This window comes from Pelodiscus sinensis, chromosome 25 (genome assembly GCF_052426305.1).
Source record: "Pelodiscus sinensis isolate ZL-2025 chromosome 25, ASM5242630v1, whole genome shotgun sequence".
In the NCBI taxonomy this organism is placed as follows: domain Eukaryota; kingdom Metazoa; phylum Chordata; order Testudines; family Trionychidae; genus Pelodiscus; species Pelodiscus sinensis.
The window spans coordinates 16,472,783-16,490,149 of NC_143076.1; the positions used below are offsets into that span (position 1 = coordinate 16,472,783).

Below are 17,367 nucleotides of genomic sequence, written 5' to 3' on the forward strand. Positions count from 1 at the left end.
GAGCATCAGCCTAGCGCGGGGTTTCAGGAGCTCTGCCAGTAGAACCGATCTCCAGCCTTTATGTTGCCTGAATCCCCTCTCCAATCCACACAAAGTCCCAGGAACTCTTCCAACAATGGCCTCCACGCCGCTGGATCCTCGGGGATCTGCGTGGCACCAACGTTCACCCAAGAGGTGAGAGCTAGGGGCACCACAAAGGGGAGCTGCCTCCCCACAGCTGTGATGCACCAAACCAGCAGGCAGATTTCTGGGTCACCCCCGGCCTGCCCTGCACAGAATCCCACACTCCGGGCCAAGTTCACCCCAGGAGGAAGTGCAGGCAATGCCATCAAGGCTGGATGTGCATATACCAGCTGAGAGTCTGGCTCATTCGCTTCAATGCTGAGGCTGGCCAGCCTTTGCCAGGGTCAGATTCTCCCCATGGTGACGGGGGTGTAACTCTACTGACTTCAGCAGGGTGACTCTGGATTTATCTCGACAGGAGACTCTCATTGTAGACGGGCCTCAGCATGCCAGGGATAACAGCAGTGTTCCTTCTAATTTTCTCCACCCATGTGCAGAATAAATTTTGTTAGGTGCACCAAGGTGCGTGCACCATCAGTAGAAACACAGGCTGCTGGCTGTGGGCGCTCTACTAATCAGCTGGGAGGCATTTGAATCTCTCCTGGGTGGCCGCCCACACGGTCAGCCTACAGGGAACACTGGATAACACCTATACCTTCAAGGCTAAAATTAAACATGGAAGCACCCAGCCACAGCAGCTCTGGCACTCAGGCCCACCGCAGCCAGCTGCTCCAGCTCTGACTCCTTGGAGCAGCTCCAGGCTGCCTGCCTTTGCCCTGCTGTTGCAGAAGACAGAGACCTCTTAAGGAAGCACTGCGGAAAGGAAATTAAGCAGAAGTTTGCTGGTGCACGCGGGCGGTGGGGAGGGGGAGTGGGTGTGTGAGCTCTGGGCACGGCTCAGATTAGCCATGCCTGGCCATGGCTTGGGAAGCGGAGCCGGGCCGGGGGCAGGAAGGAGGCAGGGAAAGCAGTGCTCTGTGGGTGCAGTGAGCTCTGCCAGGCCCTTGCATGCAGCACTGAGTGTTTGTGCTGGGCTGGTACCATGGAAGCTGCTCTAATGGGTGAGGACTGTCCCGGCTGCACAGAGCAGGCAGTACCGTAAGTGCAGCCGTGTGCTTAGCTTCCTCCCCGGCCGTCTGCTGCTGCATTGACGGAGTCACTACCTCGCCCTAGTGAATGGCTCCCTGCATAGAATCATAGAACACTAGGCCTGGAAGGGACCTCGAGAGTCATCGAGTCCAGTCCCCTGCCCTCATGGCAGGACCCAGTACTGACTAGACCATCCCTGACAGACTTCAATATCTCCAGAGATGGGGATTCCACAACCTCCCTGGGCAATTTATTCCACTCTTTGACCACCCTGACAGTTAGGAAGTTTTTCCTGATGTCCAACCTAAACCTCCCTTGCTGCAGTTTAAGCCCATTGCTTCTTGTTCTATCCCCAGAGGCCAAGATGAACAAGTTTTCTCCCTCCTCCTTATGACACCCTTTTAGATCCCTGAAAACGGCTCTCATGTCCCCCCTCAGTCTTCTCTTTTCCAAACTAAACAAACCCAATTCCGTCAGCCTTCCCTCACAGGTCATGTTCTCTAGACCTTTCATCATTCTCGTTGCTCTTCTCTGGACCCTCTCCAATTTTTCCACATCTTTCTTGAAATGCGGTGCCCAGAACTTGACACAACACTCCAGTTGAGGCCTAACCAGAGCAGAGTAGAGCGGAAGAATGACTTCTCGTGTCTTGCTCACAACACACCTGTTAATGCATCCTAGAATCGCGTTGGCTTTTTTTGCAACAGCATCACACTGCTGACTCATATTTAACTTGTGGTCCACTATAACCCCTAGATCCCTTTCTGCCGTACTCCTTCCCAGACAGTCGCTTCCCATTCTGTCTGTGTGAAATGGATTGTTCCTTCCTAAGTGGAGCACTTTGCATTTGTCTTTATTAAACTTCGTCCTGTTTACCTCCGACCATTTCTCCAATTTGCCCATGGCCAACTTGCCCTGGGCTCCCTGTTCTTGGGGCCATCAGTGCCACCCTGACCTCGTCCTGCAGGAATCACCCACTCCCAGATGGCAAGGAGAACCCAGCCTGTATGGACATCTGACTCCTGGCCGGCAACAAAGGACTCGTGCTGCTCGGCCTAGAAGAGCCAGCCCAGAGCAGGGAGCTTTGATCCTTTCTTCCCATGCATCTCTCAGCTCCCCTTATAGAAATCACTCTACTGGCTCCAGAGTCACACTGAGCTCCGATTCTATCCCTGAGTGTCTGCAGCCAGATCTAGCCTCCTAATTCCTTGTCCCTCTCCAGATTCCTGCCGGGCCTTAGCACCGTGCTGCTGGCCTGCAGGTTGCAAAGATGTGGCTTTGGGAATAGATCCAAGCTGTCCCCGCAGCCCGTCATCCTTCCCCGGGCTGTGCACACACATGTATGCACACGTGCACATGCACACACACGTGCACACACACGCACACGTGCACACACATGCACACGTGTGACACCAGGATTCTGCTCATCAACATGATTCTGTTTTGTTCCCAAGGAACAAAACACTTCAGGGCAGGAAGGGGGGTGCTGGGGCTTCTCTGGCACTTGGCCCCCTGCAACCCAAGTGGAGAAGAGGCCCGCGGGATGGGCTTTATCTATCATCACTCAGCTGTAAGACACAGCCTGGGAAATGAGGGCAGCAATTCCCCGGAGTGCTCACTGCAGGACCATGCGCAACAGCGGCTGGCTGCTCCCCCCGCCCCGCTCTGCCTGCCTTCTTTCCAGCTCACAGCCCAATCGGCGCTCCCTTATCTCCCGCTGAACTCGGCTGGCTTTGCTGAACCAGCTACTAGGAATCCACTTCTGTGCACGGATGCCCCTGTGCATCCTCACGCTACCTCTGTTGGTGCTCCCGGCTCGAATGATTGCGACCAAAGGGATGCGGCTTGCAGGCAGCTGCTGTTCCCGGGCGGGGGAAGGGCACCCGAGAAGAGGCGCCACACCATGGAATAAAGAGATGGGCACCCGGCTTGGCAGTCGGCACTGCCCCATGGCCTGCCTGCAGCCCTCCTGAGGCTTGCTGATCTTTTCCTTCCCGTGCCCTTTTGCAAGACCACTGCCGGGCAAGTCGGACACATTTCCCCACCTGCTCCCCAACTCCCCCAGAGGTGATGGGAACGGGAAGGCCCTGGCTGGCATCTGGCAGGGCACATCACCACTCCTGCCACTGGAGGGGAACCCGTCCGTGGCCGGACGAGACGCGTGCGCCCGCCGTTGCAGCCGGGAGATGATTCTGTAACCCCCTTGGAGCTGGCCCGTGGTGATGGAGGGCTGCCTGGGCCAGCCCCGTGGGTGCTTCGAAGGCGTCCTGGTGGCACAGCGCGTGCCCCGATCTGGAGGGGTCGCCGTCAGCCTTATGTGCGAGCCAGCCATCAGCCATCAAAGCCCTGAATATTCTCAAACCACTAAGGGCCTGCCTTCTGCATACTAATGCCTGGTCCCCGAGGACCAGCCAGGGAAGGGGAGGGTGGAGCAGGGCTCCCTTTGGCTCCTCCCTCCCGTACAGCCTCCCAGATTAACACCCCTCTCCAAATTCCAGCCAGGTCCTTAGAACACCCGAGGAGAGCATGACCTCTTGCCACTCCCGCTCTCACCAAGACAACCCCCGCCCCGAGCCCAGAGCAGATTGGAAAAGCTCCATAAGAACATAAGAACGGCCACACTGGGTCAGACCAAAGGTCCATCCAGCCCAGCATTCTGTCTGCCGACAGCGGCCAACGCCAGGTGTCCCAGAGGGAGTGAATCGAACAGGTAATGATCAAGACAAACAGAGGCTGGGGACACCATTCCTTACCCAGACTGGCTAATAGCCACTGATGGACTTAACCTCCATGAATTTATCCAGTTCTCTTTTAAACCCTGTTATAGTCCCAGCCTTCACAGCCTCCTCAGGCAAGGAGTTCCACAGATAGACTATGCGCTGTGTGAAGAAGAAATTCCTTTTATTTGTTTTAAACTATCCCAGTGCTGTGCACGAGCCATAAAGCTGAAGCGACTGATCATACACGTACCTCCTGCCCCAGCCCCTAGGCTCAGGGGGCTCCTGGGACCATGGGATACCCTGGGGCCTGCAAGCTACGAAGCACGTTCGAGGCCAGCGGCATGGCAGGGCGAGTCCCAGTCTGGGTGAGAGACTGATCCTGCCGGACAAAGGTCATACCAGGGATCTGCTGGAGGAAGGCAATGGGAAGTCCTAGGGCCGAGCCCCACACCTGTACACCGTCAGCCAGGACTTCCCTGCCTTTTCCATGCCGCAACCCCCGCTTCCAGGTAATCCCCCCTTTCCGTTTGCAATATGAGAAGGGCAGGGAGTTATGCCCCCCACTCTCATGACCTTGCAGTGGTCTTGGATTACAACAGGTTCAATGCAGCACTGCCCGCTGCTTTAAGGGAGACACCCCGCTTCGGGACAAGTCATCAAGGGAAGAAATAAGGACCCGCCCCCCCACTCCGGTCAGGCTTTGCAAAGTGCATTCCTGGTTCTGATGTAACCTCTCCACGGTCCCTGCCTGGGATCGGACAGGTGCCAGTGTACCTCACTGAAAATGGGGACAAACCGCATGAGCTGAACTGTGCTTTATAGACTAACTATCCCTCCCCTCCCCCGCCAATCCCCCCCCCCCCCAAACCCAGCTCTCCGGCAGGACAGCACTGCAATACAGTGCGAACCAGCTGAGTTGAGATCCGGATTTGGATCAGAATCTCACTTCCAGTCTCTCTGGGTGCTGGGTTTTGGTTCAAGTGCCGCTCTAGTTGAACAGCGACATACAGTCAGAAATGAAGGCAGAAGCCGCCTTCCACCAGTGGAGGAACCAGTGCTGGGATGTCGCTAACGACGTGGGCAGGGCTTCTGAGCAAAGTTGTTTGGCGCCATGTAAGGAGATCACGAGGCAGGCGCTGTCTGCCCTGAGTCAGGTGCCAAACTCCCATTGGTTTCCCCACGTGCTTTCTGCCATCTCTAAGAGGGTTCCACGTTATGGGCATCAATGGCAGCTTGGCTTGTTTACCTTAACCAAAAGAAGGCTGAGAGGGGACATGATTGCACTCTTTAAATATATTAGAGGGATAAATACCAGGGAGGGAGAGGAATTATTTAAGCTTAATACCAATGTGGACACAAGAACAAATGGATATAAGCTGGCTAGTAGGAAGTTTAGACTTGAGATTAGACGACGGTTTCTAACCATTAGAGGAGTGAGGTTCTGGAACGGCCTTCCAAGGGAAGTAGTGGGGGCAAAAGATCTATCTGGTTTCAAGATTAAACTAGATGGGTTTATGAAGGGGATGGTTTGATGAGATAACATGATCTTGGTAGCTAATTGACCATTCATTATCAGTGGGAAATAGGTCAATGGAGGGATGATAGGAGTTACTATAGAGAACTTTCCGGGTGTCTGGCTGGTGAGTCTTGCCCACATGCTCAGGGTTTAGCTGATCACCATATTTGGGGTCGGGAAGGAATTTTCCTCCAGGGTAGATTGGCAGAGGCCCTGGAGGTTTTTCGCCTTCCTCTGTAGCATGGGGCACAGATCACAGCTGGAGGATTCTCTGCATCTTGGGGTCTTCAAAGTATTTGAAGGCTTCAATATCTGAGATATAGGTGAGAAGATTATTCTAGGAGGGGTGGGTGAGATTCTGTGGCCTGCACTGTGCAGGGGTCAGACTAGATGATCATAATGGTCCCTTCTGACCTTAAAGTCTATGAGTCTATGAGAAATACGAACACATCTGCTCTGATGGGTCTCTCATCTATTGTATCCCACTCTCTAGTTAAATCTCTCCAAAGACAGGATTGAGACATGAGGGTTGGTACGATCCAAAGGAGCAAGGATTCCCTGGCAAGCTATTTGTAGGAGGACAGACAGTGGAGGGCAAAGATCATAGAGATCAATCAATGGGCCCATAGAGATGTAGCCTTCTCTAGCCAGGCATCTTTTACTGCCTGTAATGCATTGATCTTTCCTAACTTGTCCTGTGACAGCGCTGGGGTCTGGGTGCTGCACTATTGCATTGGCTTCTTCCCCTTGGGAGAGCAAGCAGCCTCCTTTCAAACCACCGTTATGTCATGGAAGAAATCAAAGCCCCCGGAAAGAAGCAGCTTCCGATTGTGTTTCACCCGGCTGCACGTCACCACGAGACACCTGCACCATCGAAAAGGAACAGTGCTTCAGGTTGTTTTTTTTAAAACTCTTTATTTATAAAAAAGTACATTTCTTTCCACAGCGGAGCCACTATTTTTTTTTATACAAGTAAAAGGGAGGGTGACGCAACCCCCCCATCAGAACCATGAAATTGCCCCCCCAACCAAAATTATTACAAAGGATGGAAAATAAAACAAAACAAAAAATCATAAAAGAAAATTCAGTCCATTACATTATTATTATTTTTTTTACAAAAGCACTTACAACACAGATTACAAAAAAAAATGCGAGTTTTTTTTTATGGTTCTTTTATTCCACGAGTATAATTACAGCAAGGGGGAAAAAAAAGTCACTGCAGTTAAAGGGCCATGTTTGGAAAGAAAAGAAACAGAGAGCCAGATCAGCTGCAGCAGCTTTTGGTGGACACCCATTTATACCAGCTATGGATCTGGCCCCACGTGTTCATTACATTTACATTCACCCTCAAGTAGATCACATATGGACTCCGCGCTGGGCAAATATATGGAAGGAGACCCCTCGATAAGGCCGGATCATGTAACTTTGCTCATGGATGGAATTACCCCCCTGCAGAGCACCGTCCAAGGAATTTCAGCCCTGATCCTTAGAGCCCTACAAATCCATGGGAACCCATTTTGTATCCGCAGGTATCCACAGATGTAGATGCAGATAGCCATGGCTCATTTTTGCAGATGTGGATACAAAGTTTGTATCTAAACCCTGCAAATTTGTGGCTTTCCACTTTATCTCCACGGGTAGCTACTTCCGTGGACGTGGCAGAGGACATCCGTGGCTCGTTTTTGCGGAGATGGATGTGGATATGGATATGGATACAAATTTTGTATCCGTGCAGGGCTCTACTGATCCTCACCCCATGCCAATTCGGTGCTTAAATACCATTGTGGGTTGCCAACTCTGACTGAAGCTACTACAGGAATTTTTCCCCCCAACGTGACATAGTGTCATTTTCTTAAAATAGCCTATTCAAATATCCAGGTTTGCTTTCAATAGTCACCAGGAGATTGATGCCAATCCTGGAGGGTTGGCCCCCCTAATACCACTGGGGATCTGAGCCTTCAGCTCCGACATCCTATTTAAACCCTGTTTTAAAGGAGGCCAGGGCACATGGACGGGTGCCAGCTCTTCAGCATGGTGGTAAATCACCCAGTGTTTCAGGTGAGCAATGGCTGCACGGCTGGCCTTTTGGAGCCAGGTGGGAATGACAGTCGGAGGCAGGATTTGACTCAGAACAAGCTGAGACCATCTCCCCTCTCCCCCGAACCCCACATTCCCTGACACTCTTGGCGGAAGGGGGTGCTCTGCGGGGAAGCGCGTTCGTACACAAAGCAAGTCACTAATTCGCCGCGGAGCGCATCAAAACAAAAGAAAAGTCACAAACTGGGGAGGGGTAAAGTGCTATCGTAAGCCATGTAGAATACAGAACCAGCTTCAGCGCACCCAGCGCTGGCAGTATTCCTGCACAGCGCCTCCTGCTGGGAGAGGCGGGGACTGGGTAGCCATGAGAGCCACACAGCCAGTGTTCCTAAAGCATTCCCCACCCATAGGGCGGGGTAGGTGTGTGGCAAAGATCTACTCTTCCTAACACCCACCACCACTTCTCCAGCATTTCCAACAACTGTCGAGTTGGGTCGGGATTGCAGAAACTCTCCATTGCTCTGCCAGCCTCTGTTTCCACTGTATTTCCCACCACTTAGCCTGGAGAAGCTCGAAGCCTCTCTCCAGTTAGCACCCCCACTTAACACTAGGACTAGCTGTTCCCAGCCTCCTGCTTTGTCACAGCAACCCCCCACTGGAGTTTTGGGCAGCCCTGCTCACATGCTACAAACTTGTCCACCTACAAAACTCAGTGGCAACTCCTCCCCCAACTGACTGGCTGGCAAGCTGAGACCGTGAGACTCATTGCATGTGTGCGTGAGAATGAAGGAGTCAGTGGCCCCTCATTCTAATTATTCTCCTGTCTCTAATTGCTACACTGACTCTTTCTCCCTCAGTGATCTGGGCTGAGCAATGGGTGTGTTTCTTTCAAGGATGAGCCAGGAAAGGCTCCGCTGGGCCTGCCGTCTCTGCAACCACTTCTGCTCGAGCATTTGGGGGTTTGTTTGTTTGTTTTTCCTTACAGAAAACTTCCGATGGAGTTTTTTGTTTTGGGTTGGGTTTTTTTTTTTCTGACTTGAATAAAACTGATTTACAAAAACAAAGAAACAAGCCACCAAACAATCTGGTAATTAAATCAGGGAAAATAACATCACTGGGGTGAATTGTGATGGATAATCCCAGAGATAAGCCCCAGCAGGAAAACAGCTGGGGCGTTTTCATACAAATAATACAGACTCAATTTAGTGTGCAGGAGGAGACATGTCTGCCGGCACGCCGCTCGCTGTGAGAAGGAAAGCAGCTCTGCTGAATAGCTTCCTTCCGACTGTGAGCTACCTCCTGACCGAGGAGCAACCCCCCGTAGCTGTGTAATCTGGTGTCACCCTTCCATCCGTTTGTGCTCACCTTCTCATGGTGATTCCGGGTCCTAGAGGCCTTGCCTCTCCCAGAATGTCTCTTTCCCTATAGCAACTGCATGGAGAATATTCTTGATCTATCACATCAGGGCCGTGGATGCTTGTCTCTAGCCTCTGTGCCCATTTCCATGCCTGGTACTAACAATCCCTTCTCCCGGTGGACTTTCCCGGGATCCCCCCTTCCCCAGGACTGGCTGGGGCTGCACAGATATCGTTAGCAAGCTCCAGAATGTGGGAATAAAACTCATAGCATGGGTGTGTGAGAATGAAGGAGACCGTGGCCCCTGCTGTGAAGGATCTGGGATTTATGCACATACAGGTCCCTTCCGGTCTGGCCAAAATCTAGGGCACATCTGCCTCTTCCCCTGCATTTCCTAGGTGGGTGTTCTTTCTTGTGCGCTTCGGGGCAGGCTGGCCCTGACTCACAGAGCTACCCGTGCCTGCAGCCAGTGCCCTGGAGAAGTGGCTCCAGCAAATTTGGAAGCCATGCAAAACCAGTGCCACTGACCAGCTCCTGAGCAAGGTTGCCGGCTCGCTCTTGGTCAGTGGGATCCCCCCGGAGCAGCAGAATGCAGTTTCTGAGTCCCTCAGCTCTAGAGCTTAACAGTCCGTCCTCGGGGTAAGTCGAGGAGAGCGTGAATAGAAGGGGAAGAAGGAGGCTTGGGAAGGGACAGGGCAGGTTGATTTCCCTCCCAACTCAGCCACTGGCCCCGTAGAAACTCACTGGGCAGCCAGGAGTAGGGTTGCCAGGGGTCCGGTTTTGAACTGGACAGTCCAGTATTTGAACTTTCTGTTCAGGAAACAAATTGAGAAAATAGAACTGTCCGGTATGTTCTAAATAAGATGTAATGTGGGATTGTGATGCTATGTCCCGTGTGTCTGGTATGTTCTAAATACGCTGTGATGTGGATTGTGATGTCACGTCCCGTGTGTCCGGTATGTTCTAAATAAGATGTAATGTGGGATTGTGATGCTATGTCCCGTGTGTCTGGTATGTTCTAAATACGCTGTGATGTGGATTGTGATGTCACGTCCCGTGTGTCCGGTATGTTCTAAATAAGATGTAATGTGGGATTGTGATGTCACGTCCCATGTGTCCGGTATGTTCTAAATACGCTGTGATGTGGATTGGGATGTCCAGTGTGTCCAGTATTTTTGTTGAAACCACCTGGCAACCCTAGCCAGGAAATCATTGGAGCTGGAAGGACAGGCAGCCCTAGATCCCCACTGGAAATTAGACGCCCTCCCTCTGTAATACTGAGCAGTGGAGTACCCAATGTATCGTCCTGGCATTCTCCCAGGGTAGGCGGCCTGCGTTCTCACCTGGGAAATTCCCTTCCTGGAGTCTGGGAGCAGCTCAGAGGGCCCTTGCTAAATGCGGGAGGAGGTGCTGCCCGAGACAGACCCAGTCGCCACATGGTTTGCTCGTGATCCAGACGCAGAACCAGGGCCTGGCTATGAAGGACTAGAAGGAGCACTAGGGCCAGCAGCCTTGCCGGGCCCTGCTGTGGGGCAGGGTCCTGTTCCCCCTCCCCAGAAACGGCGGGGCTAGGGCTAGGCTCCCCCAGGCTGTCCTCAGGGTCCCAGCAGTGACTTAAAGGGCCCAGAGCGGCAGCCAGGAGCTCTAGGTGCTTTTGAATCTCTAGGCTCTGGGGTAGTTGCCCCCTTTGCCGCTCCCCCCAGAGCGTCAGGTGTAGTCCATTAGCTCCGGGGCAGGACACAGAACAGTGTCCTCAGCTTAGCCTGCTACTCAACTCCGCTTCCTGCTGCGACTGCCTCATTAGGGGAGCATACGCCCCCCCGCAAGCATGACCCAGGGACGGCGATTAACCCCACAGAGGGCCTGGATGTCGTTACTGTATCCCAGCAGCTCTCTGACAAATTGTCAATCCATAATTTTTCACGAGGCATCTTATTCCTCGCTATAGATTAACGGCGAATCGTTTAGCCCCGCTAATTAAGGCCCTGCGAGGGCCTCTTGTCCAATTACCTGAGCTCATAAAGGGTCACCCTTTCGGTAACGAGAGCCAGACGCATCCTTCTGAGAGGCACGAGGAGGGGGATGGAGCGAGGTGCCCTGGTTCCCCGTGACCGTCAGACAGAGGCCTAACCCTGGCGGCACTCGCTGGGGACGAGGGAAGCCAGCGGCATGCAGGAGAATGAGCAGCTGTGAGGTGTAGCTCCCCAGCCTGAGGGGCTAGTGACCAGGGGAGCTGCTAGTGGAACAGGTGGGCCCTGCTTGGGTCGGCGGGGACGAGAACTCCTAGCCACACTGGCAGGGCTCTGGTTGGGGAACGTTTTCCCCCCTCCTCATTTATCTTGGCCTGGGTGTAGTCATGGCAACAGAGAGGCTACCCCGACACAATGGCCGGATACTGAAGCTGGACCAATTCAGACTGGGCACAAGGCGTAATGGTGAGAAACTAGCCCTGGGAGCAATTCACCAGGGTCATGGATTCTCCATCCCTGGCTACATGTCGGCTTTAGGGTGATTTGGGGGGCAGGTCTCCGGCCCGTGTTATGAAGGAGACCACACCAGCAGATCACAGTGGCCCCTGCCGGCCTTGGGATCTCTGACTCTCACCCAGCGTGTGGGTAAATGAGCAACTGACCCCTGGGAGGGGGGGTAGTACCATAGTGACGTCACCAATCATCACTCTGTCTCCCCCTCATACCCCCCAGGGCCACCCCACCCGCCTATGATCTATCACATTTATTTCCCTGGGCCGGCTTGCTCGCTGCCGCAGGTTGCAAACTCATTCCCCCCCCTCACCCTGCATTGCTACCCATCTGCCCTCCCCCCTATTGTAAAGAGCCCTTGATTTGCCCACGGGGGTGAAAGTCTTCACTCACACACCTCTGGATCATTAACTAACGAGCAGGCCAGCCCTCTGGGTGTGTCAATAGAAGCTCCCTGCCTCACACCACCACTCCTCCCACCTGCGCGTGTGCACACCAGACACCCGCCTGCCTCTGCTCAGCTCCCATGGACACACAGGTCTAGAAAAGGGCACGTGAACGGCTGCGGTGATGAAGTTTCCTTCTGCACGCTAGCGTGCAAATGAAAAGCGAGGGCACGTCTCCTCCTTTCACCTTTGCACCCCGCTTGCAGAGGGAACACGCCCCCCACCCATCAACTTAGTCGCTTGGAAACAGCGGACCTGTCCCTTTCACATACAGACACACGACTCCCAAAATACACCCCAAAGAGGAGTCAAATCCAACTGCTCTACCGCATCCCCTGCTCCCAACACTGAGAATTTGTCCGTCCCCCCGGCTGTAAACAGAGATTTCATCAGGAGGGACTGACTATCCTGCTCTATGTGGCCAAGATAGCTGACCAGGAAGGGAAGAAACAGGACGACTAGGGATTCATTGCATCAGAGAATCCACCAACAGGGTGTATTGCTCTTAGGCACTGGGACTCCTTCGATTCAGCTCTGTGGGATTGTGGGGTGGGGGACGCCTGCTGCTTGGGGGTGTTAATCCAGAACACCCGGGCAACTCAACTGGGCCTCGGAATTTTGCATGAAGTTTTGGCTCAGCGGTGTGAGCGGATACCTTCGGAGGTGAGCCCGAGCTGCCAAATCCACACCTGCAGCTGGACTCTGAAAGTCAGACTATGTGGTTAGCATGGATCTGGGATTTGGGGCTGGCCCTTTTTGGTGTCAGATTCAGCTCCAAAAGCCCAGATTTGGGGGACTTGGCTGGGGCCTATCTCCAATGCAGGATACACCCTACAGTACAGAACCACTGGATCACCCTCCATGTCAGCAAGCTTGCAGGAGGATCAGTGACTGGCAGATCAAGCAAGAGGATGATGTCACTTCCTCTTCTCCATCTTTATCTCAGGGTCCCTGTGTGTCCACCATGTGCTGGCAGTCTCAGATCATGGGGGGCCCATTCTTCTATGTGCTGCTAGGCAGGACAGGGAGAAGTCTTGACTGCCTTTGGGTTTGCTGGTTTACAGCACCCTCTTTCAATCGGTACTGAATCAGACACACACTGGGGATTTCATTTCCTTGATGGGGCATTTGCTCAGTAGTACAGAAAAAAGAAACCTGAGATCCCCAAAACCCTATGTTGAAGTGAGTGTGGGATTTGGCCTCCTGTGTATGGACTCCCCCATCAGCGATGGACGGGCTCCCTAAGGTTTAGCAGCTTCTCTGAACCCCTTGACCTGAATCTCTGCAGAGTCTCTCCCAAGATCTCCCGCACATCCTGCTCTGGATGGGGACAGGAGCAGGCCAAGAACAGCCACTCTCCTGGTGCTTCCACCAGGAAACGCCAGAACAATGACAACAGAATGATGTGATTTCCCATTCCCCGCCTCCAGAGTGACAATCAATCTGGGAATAGTCTGCGACTCGACCCGACTCAAGCCAGAAACTGTGGGGCTGACTTTGGAACACAGTCTGGCTGAAGCAGGATTTCACATTTTGCTTTGGATTATTCCAAAAGGTCCTCGGCTCTGTTCGGCTGCCCAGTGGTCCCGTAGGGCCGCTGGGAATGTCTATGGCATGAAAGCCGTGTATGGCACTGGGGGAGAATTAAACACATTACAATACACCCCTGAAAACGGTGGTTTATTTTTCAATAGAAGATGCATGTTGCCATTTAATAAAGGAACCGAAAGAACAAATGCCTGGGGGAAGGTCAGTGTTAGACTCCCAGCCTGGCGGCTGACATCCTAGTGAGCCACAGAAGGGCAGGGGTAGCAGCAATCCACGCTTCCCTCCAACCGCCCCCCCACATCTCTAGGGGGGGAGGGGAGTTCAAGGCACAAGGGTCCAGCAGCCCTTGGCCTATCATCCTCCAAAGAGGACATCCAATGTAGGCTCTTAGTGCAGGGGCCACTCCTCGGGGAGAGGTGGCTGGCAACACTCTCACAAGGGGAAGGATGTAAACGGATGACTGACAAGACCTAGCAATTTAAATACAAAGGGCTTGGCCCGATGCCCACTGAAGTCAATGCAAAGGTCCCCCTTGATTCCAAACGGCGTTGGGGGCCCCCTAGAGAAACAGCCCACTTGGTTGGGCGGCGCCAGGCCAACCGGCAGCATGTGTGCGGGCAGGGCGCAGGGGTGTTTCATAGAACCGTTTCCATCACGGTGACAGGGAGGTACGTGCAGAGGACGCAGTGTGTGTCAGAAAGAGGGTGAAATTAACACCTCCTCAGCTGGCACTAAAAATCCCTCCCATCTTTAAACAACATGGAACTCCCAGCAGTGATCAGTGACCTCACACGCAGCCAGGGATTTTCCCCTTTCTCTTTTCTTTTTGTTGGTTTGTTTTTAAATACTGAAAAAGGATAATAAATTGTAGAAGGAAAAGGGCAGCTCCAGTTCCCCACGCACCTTGGATTTTGCTTAATTTCCTTTGATTCTTATTTGTTTTTTTACACACTTAGCACCTAGGCTCGTTCATCACAGGTACATTGTGAGCAGTGTTCCCTCTAACTTGTTTTTTTACATGCAGAATAAATTTTGTTAAATGCACAGAGGCATGTGCGGATGTGCACCACTAGTAGAAACACATGTTACTAGTTGGGTGGCATTTGAATCAATCCTGTGCAGCTGCCCAAGTGCTCAGCTTCCAGGGAACACTGATTGTGGGTAATGGAAACACCACCAAAAAAAACCAACACAAAGAAAAAAAAATCTGATATGGCATCTAGGTCTTCATTGCCTTGTGCTTTTCCCCTCCTTGGTCCTCCTTTTTTTGCCCTCTCCATAAATTCCCTCCACTCCCCCCCCCCCAATAAGACAATATACAAACAAATTCCAGTGTTTCGGGGGGCATGGATGTCGGAGGGATCTTTGAGGAAGGGCAATTCGAGATACTAAGACACAAACGGGGCATATTATACAAGGGTGGGCAGTAGTAATTAAAGCAAATAGTAACACCTAAGCCACTGATCAATACAAACACCACAGAAGGGGACAAAGTCCTTGGAGAAATTAAAAAAACAAAACAAAACAAAAACAACAATCTCCCCCCTCCCCCCCCAAAAAACAATCCATAAGCAAAGCTCCCAGCCCCCCCGCCCCTCCCCCGTAGCCTCCGAGTGAGTGGCAGGCGTCTCAAGTCTCTGTCGAGCACCCTCGGGCCGGGCAGCAGTGGACGTGCATGGGTGTGAGCGCGTGCAGTGCGTGTGCGATCGGCCCTCAGCCGGGGTCTGGGGGGGCGGTCCGGGAGGGGAGCGTGTGTGGGGGTCTGGAGAGGGGGGAGCTACACGTACCACTCTTTTTTGGAAATAAAAGATCCGTCGTTCTGGGAGACCATGTTCTCAGCCAGGTCGAGCTGCTCGGGGTCGTACTGGAAACCGAGTGTCCTTTCGCCGTAGGGCTCCGTGTGGGCCGTGAAGTAAGGCTGCTTGGCGTCATCCTCGTACTTGTTGGCCAGGCCCGGCTTGCGCTCGCCTCCGGCGTCCTCCTCCTCGTCCTCGTAGCTGCTGCCCCCGAGCGGGCCCGGCTTCTTCTCGTCGTCCGAGTCGTCGGGGTACTGCAGGTTCTGGGCCAGGGGCGGGTGGTGCTGCGGGACGCCCGCCTTGCTGTACCCGTTGCCGTACACGTGCTTCTTTGTGCTGTAGTCGCCCTTGAAGGTGTGACGCCGGCGCCGGAGCACCACAAAGAGCACCACGGCCACCACCAGGACCAGCAAGACGCCGCCCACCACGCCCCCAATCACGGCCGTGGGGATGTTCGGCTGCGCCACCGATTTGCGGTCATCGTTTGGAGGCGGGGTGGAGGGGAATTCTGGGTAGGAAAAGACAGATGGAAGGGGGAACAGTGTCAATCCATGTGCCATTGCACCCTCGCTCCGGGCTTGCATTTCAATCGGTTATTGTTTGGAAGATGAGGGTAAGGAACAAGGAAGGGAAAAATCAAGGAAGGGGAGGAGCCTGCCTACGACACGGGGTTAGCGCTCGGGTGCTAGGTGTTAGTGACAGGCGGACCGCGCACCATCGCAAGCTTTCCAGGTCAAGCCACCACCAGCAGCAGCATGCAAGAGCCCAGCACACTACAGAACAGCCTCCTTCCCTGGTAGCGCAGTCACCCAGCGTTCCCAAAAGCTGGCCCCGGATGCAGGCTGCCTCTGTTTGCCTGCCCACCTGCAGACACCTCGAGCGTGACTTGGGGGATGGGCTGAGCACCTGCGTCTTCCGATGGCAGAAGCTCCAGGTGCTCAGTGCTCATCAAGAATCAGGCGTAACACGGGACTAAAAACAGAGGCAGACAAAGTGGGGAAGGCCTTACAAATTCACAGCCCAGTGGGCCATTTACTGGTATTGGATCAGACCACCAAGCCTTTTTATCTGACAGCCCTCCTCCCCTCTGGGTCAGATGAAGCCCATCCAGCACTCAACATGATCTGATACTTCAGAGGAAGATGGAAAGCCCTATGACACATCTATGTTATTCATAGCCATCCAATGGTGCAGTCTCCTGCCTGACCCCCAGTGGCAGAAGTGTTTCACCCTGAAGCATGAGGATAGATAACCTCCATTTTTTATTCTGCTACAGTGACACTGCAGTGACATTCTGCTACAGTGACACTGTTCACGGAAGGCCTGGCCTACTCAGAGGAAAGAAAAAGAAAATCTAAACAAAGTTATTTTCCGCTCAAGGTGTGTATCTACTACATATTTGAGAGCGTCTGCCTGTCTGTGTGTCTGTCTGTTCAAGAACGCCGCTTAAATGGTAAGAAATTCTACCAAATTCGGTAGGCAGCTTCTTCTGATCATAACTTGAACAATGTCAGGGTTTGCTTGTGCCAGGAAAACGGGATGTGCCTGGAATGGGATTGCTTCTCAGAAAACCATACAGAAAAAGAGACAATCACCAGGCAGGGGAAAGAGACTGGCTGGGGGTGCGCCCCCCCTGGGAATATCCCAGCCCTGAGCCCCCACCCCCATCCACCAGGCATCCTGTAGGGAAGGCAGTGCGGTGCTGAAGCTCCCTCTGATTTGCACGGGAACATTGCTGGCTGTTCCCCTTCATCTGGGAGCAACAGGGAAGCGCAGTCCTCTGTATTCCTCACTCTGGCTGGGAAGCGCAGGGGGCAGACAAACCTGGACCTGCCTCAGCCGGGGCCCGTGCATCCCTCCTCTGGCGGCGCCAGAGGTAAGGACCCGAGCAATGCCGGGCAAATCTTCTAGGTTGATGCATTTTATGTTACCACGGCAGCGGTCTGGGGCCAAGAGAGGGCAGGACTTGCTCCTGGCCCCCCCGGCTCAATAAAAGCTTCACGCCAAACACTAAGGTGATGTCTAAGCTTCTTGCGCGAGTAATATGCAAATGAGGCTAAGTGTGGAATATCACCGAGCCTCATTTGCATATCTAATGAGCCACCATTTTTTTCAGAAGAGGCTCTTGTCCAAGAAGAAGCATCTACACTGCCCCTTCTTGCGCAAGAAAAACCCTCTTGTGCAACGCCGTTCTTCCTGAAAAGTAATAAGTGTAGCGGCATTGCGCAAGAGGGGTTTTCTTGTGCAAGAAGGGGCAGTGTAGATAGCTCCTTCTTGCACAAGAGCCTCTTCTGCAAAAAATGGTGGCTCATTACA

At 53.2% G+C, this 17,367-nt stretch overlaps 1 protein-coding gene across 4 annotated transcripts in view; it reads right to left on the minus strand.

Annotated features, from left to right (window-relative positions):
• NECTIN1 (nectin cell adhesion molecule 1) overlaps positions 1–17,367 on the minus strand; it is a 180,209-nt gene that overhangs the window by 60,263 nt on the left and 102,579 nt on the right. The window contains exon 6 of one of the 4 annotated variants that reach the window (XM_075909741.2): positions 12,447–15,559. The exons of the other annotated variants lie outside the window; for them this stretch is intronic. Within the exon in view, the coding sequence (XP_075765856.2) occupies positions 15,033–15,559 (527 nt within the window). The 3' untranslated portion in view covers positions 12,447–15,032. Of the gene's footprint in view, positions 1–12,446; positions 15,560–17,367 lie in introns of those variants that run through there. 4 annotated transcript variants of the gene reach the window in all.